At 46.3% G+C, this 22,394-nt stretch overlaps 1 protein-coding gene across 2 annotated transcripts in view; it reads left to right on the top strand.

The window, feature by feature from the left end:
* The window catches only part of gxylt2 (glucoside xylosyltransferase 2), an 86,158-nt gene extending 65,584 nt beyond the window's left edge, over nt 1-20,574 (top strand). For both annotated transcript variants that reach the window (XM_072472233.1, XM_072472232.1), the window contains 3 exons: nt 928-1,051; nt 11,356-11,528; nt 18,347-20,574. In XM_072472233.1, coding sequence (XP_072328334.1) covers nt 928-1,051; nt 11,356-11,528; nt 18,347-18,511 — 462 coding nt within the window. In that variant the 3' untranslated portion in view covers nt 18,512-20,574. The remainder of the gene's footprint in view (nt 1-927; nt 1,052-11,355; nt 11,529-18,346) is intronic.
* Nucleotides 20,575-22,394: the final 1,820 nt, after the last annotated feature.

Below are 22,394 nucleotides of genomic sequence, written 5' to 3'. Positions count from 1 at the left end.
CGGCACAGTGATCTTGACTTTTTCAGCATCTGCAATGAAAGAGGGAACGAAGATTAGCTTTGGTGCAAAATGAGAGCAGAGAGAAATCTGTGGCTGCTGAATGTAGTTTCAGTTCTTCTTGCAGAGTGAGTGAATGAAGATAAAAGTGAGAAGTGAAAGAAGGGTACGGCATAAAGAAACCCTGCATGGTGTCATCTGCAACGTCGCCACTCATGGATGTAACTCAGCCCCTCCCCCTCATGCCAACTACATTTCCTTCAATGGGATCAGAACGCGCCTCTTCCAGTTTAAATCTCCTGCTGCCTGTGGTGTGCAACCTTCTGCAGAAAGAAGAGAGTGTGTTAAGTGACAACCGAGTGTGGCGTTTACAGAATTTGCTGTCATGGCAGAATAGTTTGTGAGCAAATGAGGATAGCAACTGGAGCCAAGTGTTGGATCGAGAATGTAGGAGAGTGAAGAGAAGTGAGGATGGAAGAGAGCCTTGTAGTGTAGCTTTAGGTGATGCAAGCATTAGAGGAGATTAAACTAAGTTTCTCCTCTTTTTTTTTTTCTCTGTATTGCAGCCATGTTCTGGGTGCTAAGCACCTGGCACTGACCTCCTTGATGACATCGCCACATGATGCCTTGAAGGTTTTCTGCCCCCAAACCCCACCCCACCCGCCCTTGATAACCTGGAGCAGGACATCCAAAACTGCATCCGAAAATCTGGCCGCCCTCTTTGTCACGATAAACCTTTCATCGTGTTTCTCTAATTTCTGTGGTGTTTTCACTTTGTAGTTTTGAAATGGAGAGTAAGTGGTAATTTCTTGATTGATTCCAGTTTTCTTTGTTATCCATTGGCTCCCAGCAGGACTGTAACCCAATAGGATTGTCGGTGAATTGTCACTTTACATGTGTACTGATCACTGTTCTGGTCTGTTTCTATAGAACAGTATGATTCCAACCGGTCTCAGATGGGAAGAATTGCTGTATCCATTATACCATAAATACAAGAATGATATCACATGGGGAGACCAGGATTTGTTAAATATAATCTTTCACTACAATCCAGGTAAGTATTACAAAGCCTACTGCTAGAATTTTATTTTCCAAAGTGTTTATAGGCAGCAACTGTCCATTAGTTTTCCATTTTAATTATGACTTTAAAATATTGGGAAATTTGATTGTGCAGACATTTTAAATGGAGGCTGCTCTCTTACGTGGCCCTTTGTAATAATTTTATAATTATAATTATCTTTATTATTGTCACAATAGGCTTACATTAACACTGCAATGAGGTTACTGTGAAAATCCCCTAGTCGCCACACTCTGGCGCCTGTTCGGGTGCACTGAGGGGGAATTCAGAATGTCTAATTCACCTAACAGCACGTCTTTCGGGACTTGTGGGAGGAAACCCACGCAGACACGGGGAGAACGTGCAGGCTCCACACAGACAGTGACCCAAGACGTGAATTGAACCTCGGACCCTGGCGCTGTGAAGCAACAGTGCTAACCACTGTGCTGCCGTGCCTTGCCGCATTATCTGCATGTCGACGAATTATTTCACCATTTTGCTGCTGAAAAAATATTTTACGGCTTCTGGCTGGTCACTTATCTTGCATTAGCTTGAGTTACATTGGCTCGCAATATGGCATACACTCACTGATCTCCATTCAGCTAGGCTCCGAATGACCCTGAAAACTTGTGGGGACAATGACCAGGGACTCAATAAAAAAAAAATCATAGCTTTTGATAAACCCATAAGCGAGGATAATAAATGAATAGCCCCTTTGGAGGTTTTAGGTTTTCAGGTTATTGCAGCAAATGCAAAAAGTTTAAAGTAAATTTACCAAGCTAACATAACAATGCACTCCTCTCCCCAATCATCCACGGTGACAGAAGATCAGACTTGAGAAGAGTTACCTCAGAACGAGTGGCTTAATTTTAGGATTGCTGCTTCTCGAATACAGGGCTATTACGAATGTTTTGCACTTGAGCATATTAACTGTGTCGCATATCAAAGATTGAAAAGCAAGTAATTAAATCAATTATCTAATTAAGACAGTCTTGGAGTAAAGGAACAAAGCATGAATGCCTGGCAGGTGAACAGTGATAATCATAAACTTGACTACGTTGTGCTTAGTAATTAAGAAGGAAAGTAGTAATTTGCGTTTTTACAGAAGGATTTTTCCAGTACATTAAAGGGAATTGAAATTGTTATGGGCCAGGGTTTAGAGAACCCCAAAGTGTATCATGGAGTTCACCTGACCCACACCTTTTAATAGATTGTGGTATGGGGAGCACACGGCCCACTCTACAGGTGTGGTACAGCAGAAATGGAAAAGTATTTTTTAAAACAAAACAATGTTTATTCTATGAACTCAAGTTAACCTTTTTAAATCATACAGTGAACATCTTAGCAACCATCAATTCAAATACACCCCCAAAGAATACAACACTAAGTAATCCTTAATAACTTCCCAAACAACATCCAGAAGACAAAAAAACACCTTTTAACAGAAGCACATTAGGTTTAGAACATGGAACGATACAGCGCAGTACAGGCCCTTCGGCCCACAATGTTGCACCGACATGGGAAGTCAAAAAACAAAAGCCATCTAACCTACACTATGCCATTATCATCCATATGCTTATCCAATAAACTTTTAAATGCCCTCAATGTTGGCGAGTTCACTACTGTTGCAGGTAGGGCATTCCACGGCCTCACCACTCTTTGCGTAAAGAACCTACCTCTGACCTCTGTCCTATATCTATTACCCCTCCGTTTAAGGCTATGTCCCCTCGTGCTAGCCATTTCCATCCCCGGAAGAAGGCTCTCACTGTCCACCCTATCTAACCCCCTGATCATTTTGTATGCCTCTATTAAGTCTCCTCTTAACCTTCCTCTCTCTAACGAAAACAACCTCAAGTCCATCAGCCTTTCCTCATAAGATTTTCCCTCCATACCAGGCAACATCCTGGTAAATCTCCTCTGCACCCGCTCCAAAGCTTCCACGTCCGTCCTATAATGAGGTGACCAGAACTGTACGCAATACTCCAAATGCGGCCGTACGAGTTTTGTACAGCTGCAACATGACCTCATGACTCCGGAACTCAATCCCTCTACCAATAAAGGCCAACACTCCATAGGCCTTCTTCACAACCCTATCAACCTGGGTGGCAACTTTCAGGGATCTATGTACATGGACACCTAGATCCCTCTGCTCATCCACACTTCCAAGAACTTTACCATGAGCCAAATATTCTGCATTCCTGTTATTCCTTCCAAAGTGAATCACCTCACACTTCTCTACATTAAACTCCATTTGCCACCTCTCAGCCCAGCTCTGCAGCTTATCTATGTCCCTCTGTAACCTGCTACATCCTTCCGCACTGTCGGCAACACCACCGACTTTAGTGTCGTCTGCAAATTTACTCACCCACCCTTCTGCGCCTTCCTCTAGGTCATTGATAAAAATGACAAACAGCAACGGCCCCAGAACAGATCCTTGTGGTACGCCGCTTGTAACTGAACTCCATTCTGAACATTTCCCATCAACCACCACCCTCTGTCTTCTTTCAGCTAGCCAATTTCTGATCCACACCTCTAAATCACCCTCAACCCCCAGCCTCCGTATTTTCTGCAATAGCCTACCGTGGGGAACCTTATCAAACGCTTTACTGAAATCCATATACACCACATCAACTGCTCTACCCTCGTCTACCTGTTCAGTCACCTTCTCAAAGAACTCGATAAGGTTTGTGAGGCATGACCTACCCTTCACAAAGCCATGCTGACTATCCCTAATCATATTATTCCTATCTAGATGATTATAAATCTTGTCTCTTATAATCCCCTCCAAGACTTTACCCACAAGACGTGAGGCTCACCGGTCTATAGTTGCCGGGGTTGTCTCTACTCCCCTTCTTGAACAAAGGGACCACATTTGCTATCCTCCAGTCCTCTGGCACTATTCCTGTAGCTAATGATGACATAAAAATCAAAGCCAAAGGCCCAGCAATCTCTTCCCTGGCTTCCCAGAGAATCCTAGGATAAATCCCATCAGGCCCCGGGGACTTATCTATTTTCAGCCTGTCCAGAATTGCCAACACCTCTTCCCTACGTACCTCAATTCTAATAGCCTGGGTCTCAGCATTCTCCTCCACAACATTATCTTTTTCCTGAGTGAATACTGACAAAAAATATTCATTTAGTATCTCGCCTGTCTCTTCAGACTCCACACACAATTTCCCATCCCTGTCCTTGACTGGCCCTACTCTTACCCTAGTCATTCTTTTATTCCTGACATACCTATAGAAAGCTTTTGGGTTGTCCTTGATCCTACCTGCCAAATACTTCTCATGTCCCCTCCTTGCTCGTCTTAGCTCTCTCTTTAGATCCTTCCTCGCTACCTTGTAACTATCAAGCGCCCCACCTGAAACTTCACTCCTCATCTTCACATAGGCCTCCTTCTTCCTCTTAACAAGAGATTCCACTTCTTTGGTAATCCACGGTTCCCTTGCTCGACGCCTTCCTCCCTGCCTGACCGGTACGTACTTATCAAGAACACGCAGTAGCTGTTCCTTAAACCAGCTCCACATATCCAGTGTGCCCAACACTTGCAGCCTACTTCTCCAACCTATCCCCCCCAAGTCATGTCTAATGGCGTCATAATTGCCCTTCCCCCAGCTATAACTCTTGCCCTGCGGGGTATACTTATCCCTTTCCATCACTATAGTAAACATCACCGAATTGTGGTCACTGTCCCCAAAGTGCTCACCTACCTCCAAATCTAACACCTGGCCTGGTTCATTACCCAAAACCAAATCCAATGTGGCCTCTCCTCTTGTTGGCCTGTCAACATATTGTGTCAGGAAGCCCTCCTGCACACATTGTACAAAAAACGACCCATCTAATGTACTCGAACTATATCTTTTCCAGTCAATATTTGGAAAGTTAAAGTTTCCCATAATAACTACCCTGTTACTTTCGCTCTTATCCAGAATCATCTTCGCCATCCTTTCCTCTACATCCCTCGAACTATTTGGAGGCCTATAGAAAACTCCCAACAGGGTGACCTCTCCTTTCCTGTTTCTAACCTCAGCCCATCCTACCTCAGAAGAAGAGTCCCCATCAAGCATCCTCTCCGCCACCGTAATACTGTTTTTGACTAGCAGCGCCACACCTCCCCCTCTTTTGCCTCCTTCTCTGAGCTTACTAAAACACCTAAACCCCAGAACCTGCAACAACCATTCCTGTCCCTGCTCTATCCATGTCTCCGAAATGGCCACGACATCGAAGTCCCAGGTACCAACCCGTGCTGCCAATTCCCCTACCTTATTTTGTATACTCCTGGCATTGAAGTAGACACACTTCAAACCACCTACCTGAACACTGTCCCCCTCCTGTGAAGTCAATTCTGTGCTCCTGACCTCTATACTCTCAATCTCTCTTACCCTAAAACTACAATCCATGTTCCCATGCCCCTGCTGTATTAGTTTAAACCCCCCAAAGAGCACTAACAAATCTCCCCCCCAGGATATTTGTGCCCCTCAGGTTCAGATGTAGACCATCCTGTCTGTAGAGGTCCCACCTTCCCCAGAAAGAGCCCCAGTTATCCAGAAATCTGAATCTCTCCCGCCTGCACCATCCCTGTAGCCACGTGTTTAATTGCTTTCTCTCCCTATTCCTCATCTCATTATCACGTGACACGGGCAACAACCCAGAGATAACAACTCTGTTTGTTCTCGTTCTGAGCTTCCATCCTAGCTCCCTGAAAGCCTGCCTGACATCCTTGTCCCCTTTCCTACCTATGTCGTTAGTGCCAATGTGGACCACGACTTGGGGCTGCTTCCCCTCCCCCTTAAGGACCCGGAAAACACGATCCGAGACATCACGTACCCTTGCACCTGGGAGGCAACATACCAAACGTGAGTCTCTCTCGCTCCCACAAAATCTCCTATCTGTGCCCCTGACTATCGAGTCCCCAATTACTAATGCTCTGCTCCTCTTCCCCCCTTCCCTTCTGAGCAACAGGGTCAAACTCCGTGCCAGAGGCCCGTACCCCATGGCTTACCCCTGGTAAGTCGTCCCCCCCACAAGTATCCAAAGCGGTATGCTTGTTACTCAGGGGAACGACCGCAGGGGATCCCTGCACTGACTGCTTCTTCCCAGTCCCTCTTACAGTTACCCATCTATCTCCAATCTTTGGTGTAACTAGTTCCCTGAAGCTGCTATCTATGACCCCCTCTGCCTCCCGAATGATCCGAAGTTCATTCAACTCCAGCTCTAGTTCCCTAACTCGGTCTTGGAGGAGCTGGAGATGGCTGCACTTCCTGCAGGTAAAATCAGCAGGGACACTAACGGCACCCCTCACCTCAAACATCCTGCAGGAGGAACACTGCACTACCTTCCCTGCCATCCCTCTAACCTCCAACCAAGATGTGGTTAATAAATAAATAAATAAATAAATGTTTTAAAAATATAATAATAATATGGCACTTACCTCACACCAATGGGTCTTATTATTAGGTTAGAGGAGGAGGGTGGGTGGGAGACACTACACGTGTAGTGTCTCGGGTTTCCTCTCCACCAGAATTTATTGGGGGAGGGCTTCCCAGAAGTCCGCGGGTTGAACTTCCGGTTCCTGCCTTATATTTAAAAAAAAATAAAAATATAACCGAAAAGAAGAACAGAAACGGGACCAGGTAAGTGTTTTTAAAGTAAAAACTTACCTCCCAGAATTCCCTTGCGCACCGCTCCCGCCGAAATCCAAAGTGCTGCTCCTGCAAAGGTAAGGGTTTTTAAAGTAAAAACTTACCTCCCAGAAGTCCCTTGTGCACCGCTCCCACCGAAATCCAATTTACATTCACTACTGAGAACATTTATAATCCTGAATTCACCAAATGATCAAGACTTAGTCTTTTCATGGCAGAGAGAACAGCAGTACACCTGCTTTGTCTAGCTTCAGCTCCAACACTGAAAACGAAACTAAAACACACCTTGCAGCAAACAGCCTAAAACAAAAGTAAAAAGCTGACAGACAGCCCAGCTCCACCCACACTCTGGCATTACTGAGAAACACCCATTTCTTAAAGGTACTTTGACCTGACAAAATATCCATAATATAAGACCTGATGATGCATCAGGCTACATGACTAGATTGGGGGTTTGACCACGTTTTCATTGAAATTCCCTCGTGCTGTAATTATAAAAGTTTTTTACTTGGAGAGCATTTCACAAATGAACTTAGAACAGCACGGTGGCGCAGTGGTACCACTGCAGCCTCGCGGCGCCGAGGTCCTAGGTTCGATCCTGGCTCTGGGTCACTGCATGTGTGGAGTTTGCACATTCTCCCCGTGTTAGCTTGGGTTTCACCCCCACAACGCAAAGATGTGCAGGGTAGGTGGATTGAACACGCTAAATTGCCCCTTAATTGGAAAAAATGAATTGGGTATTCTAAATTTATAAAAACAAAGAAAAGCTGACGTGCTGTTTTTTATATTACAATAACTACAAACTCACCACTCACCGCTCATTTGGGAATGATTTGAAATTTGCGACATTTTAAATAATCTCTCTGCAAAACGTTATGATTTTCTCTTCTCTTGAGAGCAGGGAGTCATGTCAGTTTGAGTGCTGGCAGTCTAATGCCATCTTATTCTTTGTGTACACCTCGGGCTGGATTTTCTGCAGTCCATCATGCTGGGGACTATGGTCACTATACCGAATTTATTTATTTATTTTTTTTTAAATTTCCAATTAAGGGGCAATTTAGTGTGGCCAGTCTACCTACCCAGCAGATCTTTGGGTTGTGGGGGTGAGACCCACGCAGACACAGGAAGAATGTGCAAACTCCACACGGTCAGTGACCCGGGGCCAGGATCGAACCCAGGTCCTCGGCACCGTGAGGCAGCAGTGCTAACCACTGTGCAACCGTGTTTCCCTGTTACTGGACCCACTTAATCATGGGGTGGCACAGTGGTTAGTACTGCTGCCTCACAGCTCCAGTGTCCCGGCTCAATTTTGGCCTTGGGTGACTGTGCGGAGTTTGCACTTTCTCCCCGAGTCTGCGTGGGTTTCCTCCGGGTGCTCCAGTTTCCTCCCACAAACCAAATTGTGCAGGTTAGGTCGATTGGCCATGCTTCATCGGCACGGTAACACAGTGGCTAGCATTGTTGCTACACAGCGCCAGGGTATCAGGTTCGATTCCCGCTTGGGTCACTGTCTATGCGGAGTCTGCACGTTCTCCCCTTTTCTGCATGGGTTTCCTCCGATTCTCCAGTTTCCACCCACAAGTCCTGAAAGACGCGCTGTCCGGTGAATTGGACATTCTGAATCCTCCCTCAATGTACCCGGCAGGTGCTATAGTGTGGCGACTAGGGGATTTTCACAGTAACTTCATTGCGGTGTTAATGTAAGCCTACTTGTGACAATACTAAAGATTATTATAAAGTGCCCCTTAGTGTCCAAAAGGTTAGGTGAGGTTATGGGTATAGGGTGGAGGCGTAAGTAGGGTGCTCTTTCCAAGGACTGGTGCAGACTCGATGGGCCGAATGGCCTCCTGCTGCACTGTAAATTCTCTGATTCTATGGGAGAGGACCTGTGACAAGCCCCCAGCGGCAGGAAAACCTCCCCTTTTTAAGGCGGATGGGGCTTCCCATCTGCCAGCAGTGGATGTCAATTAGGCTCATTAATAAAATCAATTAACATTCATAACCCCTGAGCCCTCTGCAATTTAGTGGTGCCTTGTGGATTAAGTGGAGGCCACAGTTCACGCTTTCGGGCATTTTGTGTCCAATCAAGTGGCACACTGAAAGCAACCACTGAAAGTGGGCAGCACAGTAGCACAAGTGGATAGCACTGTGGCTTCTCAGCACCAGGGTCCCAGGTTCGATTCCCTGCTGGGTCACAGTCTGTGCGGAATTTGCAAGTTCTCCCCGTGTCTGCGTGGGTTTCCACCGGGTGCTCCGGTTTCTTCCCACAGTCCAAACATGTGCAGGTTAGGTGGATTGGCCATGATAAATTGCCCTTAGTGACCAAAAAGGTTAGGAGGGGTTATTGGGTTACGGGGATAGGGTGGAAGTGAGGGTTTAAGTGGGTCAGTGCAGACTCGATGGGCCGAATGGCCTCCTTCTGCACTGTATGGTCTATGTCTAACCGACTCCCTACCTCCAACCCCCTTTCCCCCTCTTCTGCGACCTCCATCACCCTTTCACTCACCTGTGGCCTGGGCATTCCCATCAGCTGTAACCACTCTCACTGGTGCCAGCGGCAAGCACAAGCTGCCTCTCATTGGTTGGCAGCTCTTAGCAGGCAGGACCTGCACCAGCGGGGCTCTCAGTTGTGGACAAGGCCTGATAGTGGCTAATTCGGTGCCAGAAGGGCACATGATTTCCATCGGGCTCCTCCATTGTGCAGTAGATGCTCCAGGTGTCGGGGACATCATTATCTCCATTTGTCAGTTCACAGCAACGGCATCATGGTAGATTCCTCTTTTTCATCTTCACAAACCCAAGAATATTTAAATTCATTCTAGTCCATCAATACCAGCCTGATTTAAATCACGAGGCCCAGTGCATATTTTAAACTGCACTTGCAACCGAAAGTTCGTACATACGGAGTCATTGGGGAAACCTGTAGAAATGAATGTTAAGAAATCGTTTTATTTAAAGTTATATAAAGGGATGTAAAGGATTGTTTTTAGATGCATTCCAAATCTTTTCAGATGTTATATCTCAAAGTTTAAGCAATTTAAGAAGAATTTTTTTTAACAATGACCAGTTCTTGTTGATGTATAATTCGTCCTTTAAAGTTTCAAAACCTCCCTCCAAAAAGCGGGGCTGACTTATATGCCAAGTATAAAAGTAAACTGTTGGTGTGCCTGTGGGTGGTAACCATTTTGTTGTTTGCTATTTGGGTTCTACTATTTATGGGCACTTCTTAAACTCGTGCACATATTGATAGCTACCCATATCACTGTAAGCATCCATGTGGAGCAAAAAAATTTGAGGTTGGGGATAATGTTTTATGACCAAAAAAAGGAGGGGGGGTCAACAATTACGCCCAGTTATATGCAAAAACATGGGACGCAATTCACCCAATCGGAGACTAAATGCACCGGCCAAAGAGAAAACCGGAGTAATTCCTGCTGGCGTAGGAGTGATCCCAATGTGCCATTCAGTGGCACTTGGAAAAAAAGTTACCCTCCACCAGGATTTCAGTGCCATTCAATTGCACACCAGGGTTCTTGCTGGAGCTGAGAGGGCCGAGACCTAATATCTCTGGCAGGTCCCTCTCCTCAAAGACCAGGCGCCTCAATCTCAGAATGCTTCTGCAGTCCCCCCTGAATCCCTGGCAAGGACCCCCCTCCATCACCCCACATCCCGATCCCCACATTAAGCCCCAAGCCCTGGATTTCTCCTCCTTCAGGCCCCGCACCTTGGCAGTGCCAACCTGGCACCCTGCAGAATCTGAGGGGTAGCAAGGGGATGAGTCCCTTCCCTACAATTTCCTCCAGGGTGCCAAGGGGGTTCCTTCATGGGAGGTGGGGGTCACGGAGGCTTGTGCTGAGCTGGAGTCTTTCCTGGGATGGGGTTTATTTGGCTTCTCTACACATTTGCAGCCTTTAAACCCTTTAAACATGCAGTATTTCAAAAATACAGTTCTGTTCTTGTAAAGTGAAAGTGTTCCCATCTGTAACCCTAAACCCTTTAAACTGTCTGTCAGTATGCCAAGTTCAAAGATCTGTCAGATTAAGGTAAAAACGTTTTGAAGGTTTCATTGCCCTTGAACATTTTCTAGCCTGCTTCTATGTCTGCAAGTCTAAAAGCTTTGAGCTGCATTGTTTACATTCAATTTCATGGGCTATTGCCTGTTACAAGCTTTCTGATTGACCGGTCCAGGCTGTTTCAAAGGGAGGATTAAGATTGCTCATTTATTTAGCGCTGCAGAGATCTGTTAACTCAGAGAAGCAGCTGTTTTTCTAACCAGTTCTTTTTACGAGGCTGACTCTTTGTTCTCAGCACCTGGGTGGGCTGGAGCATCCCAGGAGGCAGGTGAATCAGGCGCCCTGCCCATAAATTACATTGAAAACAACTCTAATGAACAATTTGCATGTTCCCACTAGGTCTGGTCCCGAACCTCGTTGGGACATTGGGAAGCTCAACGGGACCAGCAGGGCAGGCCAGGAGACTGGCAACGGGTTTCGTGACCGGCATGAAACCTGTTTTTGGCCAGCCCCCTCCCATTCACTGGGCGGTTGGGATTCCCTCCGCTGGCAGGGCATCCCAGCCCATAATCTTTGGGATGATAAATATGTGGTCATCTTTAAAGCTAGGTAGGATATTAAAATAATGTTTCTTTTCATTCTGTAGAATATCTGTACATGTTCCCTTGTCAGTGGAATTATCGACCAGATCATTGCATGTACGGCAGCAACTGTCGAGGAGCAGAGGACCAGGGAGTTTCGATTCTTCATGGGAACCGTGGAGTTTATCATGATGATAAACAACCTGCCTTCAAAGTAGTGTATGAGGCTATACGTGATGTAAGTATTTCAAACACAAAAATAATATGCCTCCTTTCTGAAGAGCTACAATTTTATCAGGAGGAATTTATTTGATTCCTATCAGTGGAAGGAAGTTCCAAATTAGCTGTCTGATCACATATGTGTCACTTGCTGATTTAGAACAGAAAATGCTGGCCTGGCATCATCTCTGGAGAGAAGAAGAGTTAATGGTGGAGTGTAGTGGGCAGGTGGAGCACACAAGAGTGGGAAACATGACATATAGGGGTGAATAAATTAGGTGGATGGCAAAGCTTTGGTCTCCTGATGGGTTGAGATGCAGAGGAAATGTCAGCAGCTTTGCGTTAGCCCGTGACAGGTTCCTACATTTGTTATGTTTGCATGTCATGAAAGGGAGCTGTGGTGGGGGGGGGGGGGGGGGTGTCCCTTGTATCCTGGGGGAGGGGTGTCCCTCGCATCCTGGGTGTGCTGGTCATGTGGGTTTGGGGGGGTGGGCAGGGAATGTTTGGCATGTGGTTCTGGGCACGGTGAACGACAGACCTAAAGAGTGGGGTTGGTGATCTCAGTGTTGGGGTAGTGTAGGTTGAATTGAGGGTGCTGGATGGCTGAGGGAGGAGGCAGATTTGGTGTGGAGGCATTTGCAGTCCAGGTTGAGTATTCAAAAGTTTCATAGGCTGGAGCATGGGAGTGGATGAAAGCATTGAGGGGGCTAATGGGAGGGCTGAGGGTCAGAGTGGGCAAGTGGGCATTTGAATAGGCAGTGGTGTAGGCGGGGTGGGGGCATGCAGGTAGAGATGGAATGTAGGATCCAAACTGTTGATGGGGCGGGGGGGGGGGGGGATTCAAGGGTCACAGAGGGAAGGCAAAAGGTGATGTTGGGTGGGTCAAGGGTGAGGGTGACAGGAAGAGGGTTGAAGGCACAGGAACATGTCTGAAAGGTTGGACACACCACATTGAGGATTTGTTGATTTGCAATAGGGAATGTAGATTAGGGTGTGAAGACAATTATTTTGGTGGGTAGCGTTTTGGGTGCATACCATTGTCTGATTAAAGGGGTTCACTGATCATTAGTTCTATGGATGAGAACCATGGACAAGCATACAATCATCGCTAAGTTTGTTCTCTTTGCACTGTGCAGTGATTACAATACCCATGGGTTCATTCAGCCGATATTCCTGGGAGCAGGAGGAGAGAATGTGAGAAGGAGATGTCTTGCTGTCCAACAACAGAAGCTGCAAGGCCAATAGCAGGCAGCACCAGAGGGGATGCAGACATCCAGGGAAGGCATTGGTGAAACCAAGCACAGGCATGTTAGTGCATCCAGAGGACAAGAATAAAGAACCTCTAGATGTCGGAGAGGTGAATCCAGTGACATCTGAGGGTATCCTGAGAAATGGTTACCAATATTATGTGGACTTGCAACCATGTGGGAACCCCATGCCGTGGTGCTAAAGACGTTTGCCAGCAGTCGCTTCAAGGTTGTGATGGGAAATATATTTGGCATCTCACAGGTTGCCACACATGGGTGTGTAAAGGAGGTGGCGATGCCCTATTTAGTTCTGCGGAATCACCTAGACACTGCTTAACTGAGCCATAGAATCTACATAGGACCATAGAATCTACAGTGCTGAAGGAGGCCATTCAGCCCATCGAATCAGCGCCGGACCTTGAAAAGCGCACCCTACCAAGTCCACACCTCCACCCTATACCCGTAACCCCACTTAACCTTTTTTTTGGACACTAAGGGCAATTTAGCATGGCCAATCAACCTAATCTGCACATCTTTGGACTGTGGGAGGAAACCGGAGCACCCGGAGGAAACCCACGCACACACGGGGAGAACGTGCAGACTCCGCACAGACAGTAATCCAAGCCGGGAATCAAACCTGGGACCCTGGAGCTGTGAAGCAACTGTGCTAACCACTATGCTACCATGCTGCCCACAGCTAGTATGATGGAATGCAGGCCCAAGCGTATTTGGATCGAATGCGCGTACTCAGATGCCGGACGCCAGCCTCTCCGTGGATTAAACCATGCGTTCAAATGCGTGAAACATGGTTGAAATCATGGCGTGCCTGTTTCCCAGGGAACTGTCATGGTGCATGCATCTTATGCAACTCAGCAGCTCCCAGAGCTTTTTGAAGCCCCAGATCAGGTTGATGAGCGGATTCTCGCTGACAAGGGCTCTATGGCTGATGGCGCCAGTGAGGCAGAGGACCACTACAATGAAGCCTCCCCCTCCACCAGAGCACTCATTGGGCACACACCATTCAGCTTGATTAAAGTGTGTTTACACAGCCTTGACTGGTCAGGAGAGGTTCAGCAATACACACTCCGGAGGGGGTCACAAATAGCTGTGGTCTATAATGGAATACATCTGTAAAATCTGGAGCCAGGTTGCCATGGAAAGAGCATGAGGAAGATCAGCCCTCCTCAGATGTCAAGAATTTGTCAGAGCCTGAGAAAGAGGCCTTTATTCCAAATGAGTGTTTTGTGGATGTCAGGGCCATGGAGAGACATGTCAGGGACAACTTGATCTAAAAAAGGGTTTCACAACAATAATGCATCTGCATGACCATCACTTCACTGCCAGACTTCCAACACCTTCCTGGGATGTAGATCGAGCCCTGCCATCTTACCTTGCTGAGTTAACTATAAACCTGTTCCCTCTACCACCTAGAATAGAATGGGAAGTGGAGCTTTCACACGGCATCTTTGGGGCAAATGTACATCGATGTAACAGCCTGCCTTGCCAATAATTCTGGTCCAGTATCATCTTTAAAATGCTATGGTTGCACCTGCAACTGTCTATTTACAGCCCCGAGCTGGAGGCAGTCTCCTCACTCTTTTGCCTCAGGTGACCATGGCAGGCATCCTCTGGAGATGTGGGATCTTGAGGGCTCCAGCCTACTTGGGGTCTTTTGTACTCCTGCAGAGTGTCCTGCTCCATCTTGTCTGCTTCAACTGTTGGGGTAGAAGCGATGAGGAGATGCCGCTAACCCTGCGGGTTGTCCTGAACGGAAAACCCAAGGGCAGCTGAAATATGTTCCTCCTCCACCTGGATGCACAATGGCATCTCTCTGCCTTCCTAAGGAGTTGGGGCTGCTGGAGGGAGGCCCAGGTCATGGATTGAATGCACGAAATGGGATGCCAGTTGCTAGACTCTCCATGGATGAAAGCATGTCTTCAAATGCACGAAACGTGGTTGAAATCATGGCGTGCATGAACGCCTTCATATCCAGCACAGACCTGCGCATCATCCCTGGCATCCTTACCTTACTTTCCCTTCTGCGTGTCTAGCAGGTCTATTGTGGCTGCGACTGGAGGTCAGTCATCTGCATCAGGCTCGCGGGGGCCGAGCCCACTTGCCTGGGGGCACGGCTGTCACAGCATCCCTCTGGTGCTGGGATACGACTGAGGTGTGCTCACCAGATTGTGCTCCCAAATCTAACTGCAAACCCCCTGTGGACCATGTGAGTATAACTGTGCTGGCAGAGGTGGATGATGAGACTGGTGACAGTCCATCCTTCCTTCTTTTTCTCCATGCCAGAGGTAGAATTTCCTTGTTCCCGTCTTCGCTGCGTCCTGGTCATTGGGTCACGATGACCTGTCATGGGGAACGAACAGTCACATTAAGAATCATCGCGTTTTGAGCGAGTCACATTTCATCTCATCGTCCTGTGAACCCAAATACCACGAGCATCCGGTCCAGCCTCACTGCAGCAACCAATCAGCAATTACATTATTTGCCAGCCATCTCCATTGCCTCTTCCTCGGCATCTATCAGGAGCCTGAGGTCTTGTCTGTAGCCTCTCACGGGAATTGTGGGTCTGTTTGTCATCTACATGTCAAATTACATCGAGCCCCCACTTCTCCACAGGCATCCACATCAAATACCAAAGTTCCACATGAGCTCAGTTGCCAAGTGGCACTTAGGCTGATCATGTGATCACTGTTCTGGCGCAGCTGTCCACTTGTAAATATACAGTATTGATGACCCCACAAGGGACTCCTGTTGAAGATGGTGCATTTACCCTGGTGAATTGGAGCAGGTCGTTGACCAGTTTCCTGCACTTTCCAGGTATAATTCGTCATGCGGCTGTTGCTCATCTCCTCTGCAACCTCCGTGCGGACCGCCTTGGTCTGGCGGGCGGGTCAACAGGAAAGAACGTTTCCTCCCTTTCCCTGACGTCCCGCAAGAGACCCTAAGGGGGCAAATCTTGGTCGATGGTCTGCCATGCAGAACTTGATGGGGGGGGTTTGTGGAGAATCCTCCTGAATGACACAATTCTGACTGTGAAGTGCAGATTCCCTGTTTGAACAGGAGGCTGTTTAATAATAACCTTCACAAGTAGGCTTACATTAACCTTTATTGTCACAAGTAGGCTTACATTCACCTTTATTGTCACAAGTAGGCTTACATTAACACTACAATGAGGTTACTGCGAAAAGCCCCAAGTTGCCACATTCCGGCGCCTGTTCGGGTACACGGAGGGAGAATTCAGAATGTCCAAATTACCGAACAGCACGTCTTTCGTGACTTGTGGGAAGAAACCAGAGTACCTGGAGGAAACCCATGCAGACACGGGGAGACTCCGCACAGACAGTGACCCAAGCCGGGAATCGAACCTGGGACCCTGGTGCTGTGAAGCAACAGTGCTAACCAGTGTGCTGCCCATAATTATCCGTCAATGGCTTCAGCGATGTCAGCAGACGCCGGCTTTCACCACTGAAAGATTTCCTCCATCACTTTATCTCCTGTGTCTGTCGTGCACCCTGCAGGCACTTTACATTTCAATAATAACCGTGTGCAAAATGGGAAATGGCAGAAGAACAGAAATGACACAACATTTTCAGTTACGCCGCGAGGAATGGCACATGGGCGGCACGGTAGCACAGTGGATAGCACTGTTGATTCACAGCGCTAGGGTCCCGGGTTCAATTCCCGCTTGGGTCACTGTCTGTGTGTTCCCTTTGTATCTGCGTGGGTTTCCTCTGGGTGCTCAGGTTTCCGCCCACAAGTCCCGAAAGACGTGCTTGTTCGGTGAATTGGATTTTCTGAATTCTCCCTCCGTGTACCCGAACAGGCGCCGGAGTGTGGCGACGAGGGGATTTTCACAGTAACTTTGTTGCAGTGGTAATGTAAGCCTACTTGTGACAATAATAAGATGATTATTATTACACTGCTTTCAAAATACTGCCCATTGTTTTGAGTTGGTAACCTTTCACCAGGACTGGAAAGAGTTGAAGATGCGATAGGTTTTAAGTAAGTGATAGGGGAAAGTTGGGGGGGGAAATCAAAAGTGATAATGCGACAGGAGGGATTAAATAACAAAAGTGTTTGTGATACAAGACCAAAAAGAGTAGCCAAAATGGGTAAGCAAGGAAACAAAAGAATTGTTGGGAGCAGATGTGAATGGCAGAAATGTACAGCTGCTGCCCAAAAGACAAAGAAAGAAAAAGAGAAAAACAGAAACTAGGAAAGGAAAAGGGGAAACAATGGGGGAGAGGTTACAAAATGGTTGAACTCAGCGTTAAGACCAGACTGCTGTAAGGTGTCCAGTTGAAAGACGAGGTGCTGTTCATCGAGCTTGCATTGAACTGCCTCACATTACTGGAGGAGGCAGAGGTCTGAGGACAGCAAAGTAGATTATTAAACAATTAAAATGACAGGCAAATGGAAGTTCCAGGTGCCGCTTGCAGACTGAACCAACATGTGCTACAAAGTGACCACCCGATCTGTGTTTGGTCTCCCCCGTGTAGAGGAGACCACATCGTGAGCAGTGAATACAGTCTATAAAATTAAAAGAAGTACCGGTAAATTGCTGTTTCACCGAGAGGAATGTTTGCAACCATGGGCAGTGAGAGGTGGGGGCTGGGCTAAAAGGGCAGATGTTGCATCGTATGTGCTTGCATGATAAGATGCCGAGGGGGAGGGAAGAGTTGTTGGGGTGACTTGAGGCATGAATCAGAGTGTAGCGGAGGAAATGGTCCCTTCGAAATTCTGAAGAGAGCGGAGAGGAGATGTGAATCTTGGAAAGGAGGTAGAAGTGGGGTGCTGAATATTTCCAGTATTTTCTGTTTTACTTCAGATTCCCATAACCACAATATTGTGCTTTTCTATTACTGATTTACTGTAACTCAACCTTTGATTTTCACTTGAGCTGTTATGGCGAAAACTGATAAGATCTCATCATTCATTTTGGAGAAAAAAATCCTTCTCATTTGATCCTTCTGTTGCATTTAAGAGCTAGAGAATATTTGGGATTGATGGATGTTGCGTAGCTCCAGGTTTCTCCGTTTCTGGGAAAAAATGTAGTTTAATATTGAGACTGCAAGCATTTCACTACATTGCATTGGTTATGTGATGGTGATACTAACAAATTCTGCTGCAAATTAATAATTCAGAGCTCTTGACAGTTGAGTGCTCAACAGTCAGCACAAAATACTGTGCACCAGAGCAGTCAAAGGTGCATAATTAATGTTTTCTTGTCAGTATACTATTCGTGCGTGAAAGAACAATCATAGCAAATTTCCTGATTGTCTTTTCACAAGAGCGAAGATATTGTCATCGTCCTACATTCATCTCAGAATGTTCAGTTTCTGCTTCTGAAAGCTTTCTGGAACAATTAAGTTCACCAAAGGTGCGGTTCAAAAGCATGAGCACGACGCAGTACTGGAAGCTGCTGTCCTGTCCTGAGTCTGATGGATTAGCCTTCCTCATCGATGACTGAGTATGATGCCCAATTCCATTGATAAATGCGTGGTGGTGTTCTGGAACGATAGAAATTTCTGGCAGAGCAAGGACATTAATCATAAACCTTTCTTTTGTCTTTCAGTTCCCCTTTGAAGAGAATTTGTTTCAGGCTCTTTATTTCCCACTCCAAAACAATTTCTTGAAAACTGTCCACACTTTATGTGGGAGGCTTCCACAAGTGTTCCTTAAACAGATTGAGCAAACCATGAGGAAAGAGTATGAGCACCGTGTAATTCGTGGAGTTTAAGGAATGAACGTGGAAGAAGTTTTGCTGCTCTGTAACTCAAAGGCAATGCTCAGATTTATATTTTCCGGGTTTTGTTTGGCATACAATTTTGTTTCTGTTTTATTACTGTGCAGGTTTATGCAGCATAAGCCTCACATGATGACTTCTTTGTACTCTTGATGCACTTTTTAATCACGCAGAGGAGCTGTCCTATCATTAATCTTGGAATGCGAGGCTGTACATGCCACTCGTCTTGTCCTCCACCTTTATATGGTCCCGTACCAGCCTCCCCGAACAGGCGCCGGAATGTGGCGACTCGGGGCTTTTCACAGTAACTTCATTTGAAGCCTACTTGTGACAATAAGCGATTTTCATTTCATTTCATTTTATATGTGTCGATATAGTTGGTTAACTGTGAATCCAGGAGGAATATAATGAATCGAGCCACCAGCATCAGTAAGATCATACCAGCACTGATGGTGTATTGGAGAACCGCTCTCTGGGTAGGGTATCCACACCATGCTAAATGCAGTAATCTTTGTAACATTAAGGAGGATCTGGAGGTTGAAGAAATAGAGTGATTGGTGTGGACTGTGTGGGCAAGGGTTGGTTTGTATTTTTGGCCTGGACTATCTGGCCCCATCGTGGCAGGATCCTCTGCGGGAGATACGACAGCCCAGCCAGAAGTCCATTGACTTTAAGCGGGACCGGATGGTGGGAGGGACTGGAAAATCCCACCATTTGTTTATCTTTTCTTGTTGAAACCAGCAGTGAATCTATAAAATCTGTTTTAGAATGATTAATGTGCTGAAATGTATCTTTCTTTGTCAAGTAAATTGTTGTCATTCAAACCAGTGCACTTGCCATTGCAAAAACATTCCTTGACACAGACGCTGTGAAGTAATTATCTGCACTACTGGATGTCCCTGATCCCCTCATGGGTAAAGACGGCCCTAAGGTAAAGCTGAGCTATACAGACCGGAAGGTTTCTGGTTCAATTCCTTGTCTGCGCTGAGTCACCTGGAGCATAATTTGATTTCTTCAGTTGGCCTCGGTGACCTTGTATCGTTTTGGGTGAGGAAGCAAATAGGATCCTCGTGAGTCAGACTGGAAATCAATGGTCTGGGTGTTGGAATAGAGTTGGACTGCTGATGGCCTCCATGGTTGAAAAGCCGACTAACAGTTACAGACTGAAAATGGTCAGATAATGGAGATACAATGGAATTGTACCCGCAGCACTTTGATGAGAGATAGAAAACTGCAGGGGCTGGGGAAGGGGATGGTCATGTGGTGCCAAAAATATTGAGATGAAAACGAACATTCACAAAGACAGGAATTTTTCTTTACTCCAACAATGGAAATTATGACAATTATTCATAGCCGACCTGAAGAGGTATAATTCAGAAGGGTCATTTTGCCCGTGTGAAGTTTTACTTTAAACAATAGGTCAGCAGTTTAGTTTATGTGAACAGACCAACTTGTGAACAGAAGCTTGTGTGATCAGATTATATCCTGATACGTGATTCTCTGAGAAAATACACTAAAAAAAATTAGATCCATCAGACAAGCAATGGAATATTTGCAGACATTTTATTCCTGAATAAATAACTAAAATTAAACTAGCGGACCATATTTGGAGAGGACTTTGATTTGTTTGGGGTCCTGGGTTTCCTGCAGAAGATCTTGCTTTTTGTGAGGCTTTAGATCTTTGACTTTTTGTACATATTTTTCTAATCGTGTAATGTACTCAAAATATTGAAATAGAGAATATCAATACTTTGCAGAAAACACAAAGATATGTATGGGTAGAAATGTCATTCTGGGTCATTCGAATCATCTTACAGCATCCATGAAGAGGGTCATTTCTTGGGCCAGCTGCTCAAAGCTTGAAAGAGGTGGTACCTAAAGACAAAACAATTGTTTGCTTTCCCAAAGACTGATACCCTAACAATGAATTGGTTTGAAGAACAGTTGTATTTGAGATGCAAGTTATTTTTTTGTGATGTGATATATATAATCCCCAATATTTATACATGTTTTTTGAAATATAAGATACAATTCCATTAATAAAAGTGTTGCTGTCAGCTGTGGCACACAGTTCCATTATTTTCTCAGTAGGCTTTGCATTTAATGCAGTGGACTTTCTTATTTGTACCTAACTGGCAATTCAATTATGTCCATTTTTTAAAGACTCACTCTTTCCCTAAGTTTCTGCTCAAACTCATTTTCTTTTTTTAAAAAAATATATTTTATTCAAGATTTTTTGGCCAAACATAACAGTACGTAGTGTTTCTTTTAAACAACAATAAAGCAATATAAATAACATTGGCCAGTTTTAAACAAATAAATAAATAATATATGAACAGAAACAAAAACCAAACTAAATGGCAACTGCCTGGTCAAGAATAAATACTCTCCAAAGATACAATCCAACAGTCCAATATACATTACCTAAAACAAGTGCCTATACATATACAATAACATCCCTGAGAGTCCGTCCGATTCCTCCCCCCCCTAGGGCATCAGCCCACAGCCCCTCCTCAATCTCCTCCCCCAGCTCTTCTTCCCATTTCCCTTTCAGCTCATCTACCATGATCTCCCCCTCGTCCCTCATTTCCCGATATATGTCCGACACCTTACCATCCCCCACCCATGTCTCTGAGATCACTCTATCCTGCACCTCCTGCGTCGGGAGCTGCGGGAATTCCTTCACCTGTTGCCTCGCAAAAGCCCTCAGTTGCATATACCAAAATGCATTCCCTTGGGGCAACCCATATTTTTCCGTCAGCACTCCCAGACTCGCAAACGTCCCATCTACGAACAGATCTCTCAATTGTGCTACCCCTGCTCTTTGCCATGCTCCAAATCCTCCATCCATTTTCCCCGGAACAAACCTATGGTTATTTCTTATCGGGGACCGCACCGAGGCTCCCGTCTTTCCCCTATGCCGTCTCCACTGCCCCCAAATTTTCAATGTAGCCACCACCACCGGGCTTGTGGTGTATTTCTTCGGTGAGAACAGCAGCGGCGCCGTCACCATAGCTTGTAGGCTAGTCCCACTGCAGGACGCCCTCTCCAATCTCTTCCACGCCGCTCCCTCCTCTTCTCCCATCCACTTACGCACCATTGAAATATTGGCGGCCCAGTAGTACTCACTTAGGCTCGGTAGTGCCATCCCCCCCTGTCCCTACTACGCTGCAAAAATCCCCTCCTCACTCTCGGGGTCTTCCCGGCCCACACAAAACTCATAATACTCTTCTCGATTCTTTTGAAAAAAGCCTTCGTGACCACCGCCTGGAGGCACTGAAACATAAAAAGGAATCTCGGGAGGAGCACCATTTTAACCGCCTGCACCCTCCCTGCCAGTGACAGGGACACCATGTCCCATCTCTTAAAGTCCTCCTCCATCTGTTCCACCAACCGCGTTAAATTAAGCCTATGTAATGTACCCCAATTCTTGGCTATCTGGATCCCCAAATACCGAAAGTCCCTTGTTACCTTCCTCAACGGTAAATCCTCTATTTCTCTGCTCTGCTCCCCTGGATGCACCACAAACAACTCACTTTTCCCCATGTTCAATTTATACCCTGAAAAATCCCCAAACTCCCCAAGTATCCTCATTATCTCTGGCATCCCCTCCGCCGGGTCCGCCACATATAGCAACAAATCATCCGCATACAGAGATACCCGGTGTTCTTCTCCTCCCCTGAGTACTCCCCTCCACTTCCTGGAACCCCTCAATGCTATGGCCAGGGGCTCAATCGCCAGTGCAAACAATAACGGGGACAGAGGACATCCCTGCCTCGTCCCTCTATGGAGCCGAAAATAATCAGACCCCCGTCCATTCGTGACCACGCTCGCCATCGGGGCCCTATACAGCAACTGTACCCATCTGATATACCCA

Source organism: Scyliorhinus torazame, chromosome 13 (assembly GCF_047496885.1).
Source record: "Scyliorhinus torazame isolate Kashiwa2021f chromosome 13, sScyTor2.1, whole genome shotgun sequence".
Classification (NCBI taxonomy): Eukaryota; Metazoa; Chordata; class Chondrichthyes; order Carcharhiniformes; family Scyliorhinidae; genus Scyliorhinus; species Scyliorhinus torazame.
Note: the sequence above shows the minus strand (reverse complement) of the source record. Positions and strands in the feature narration are given on the sequence as shown.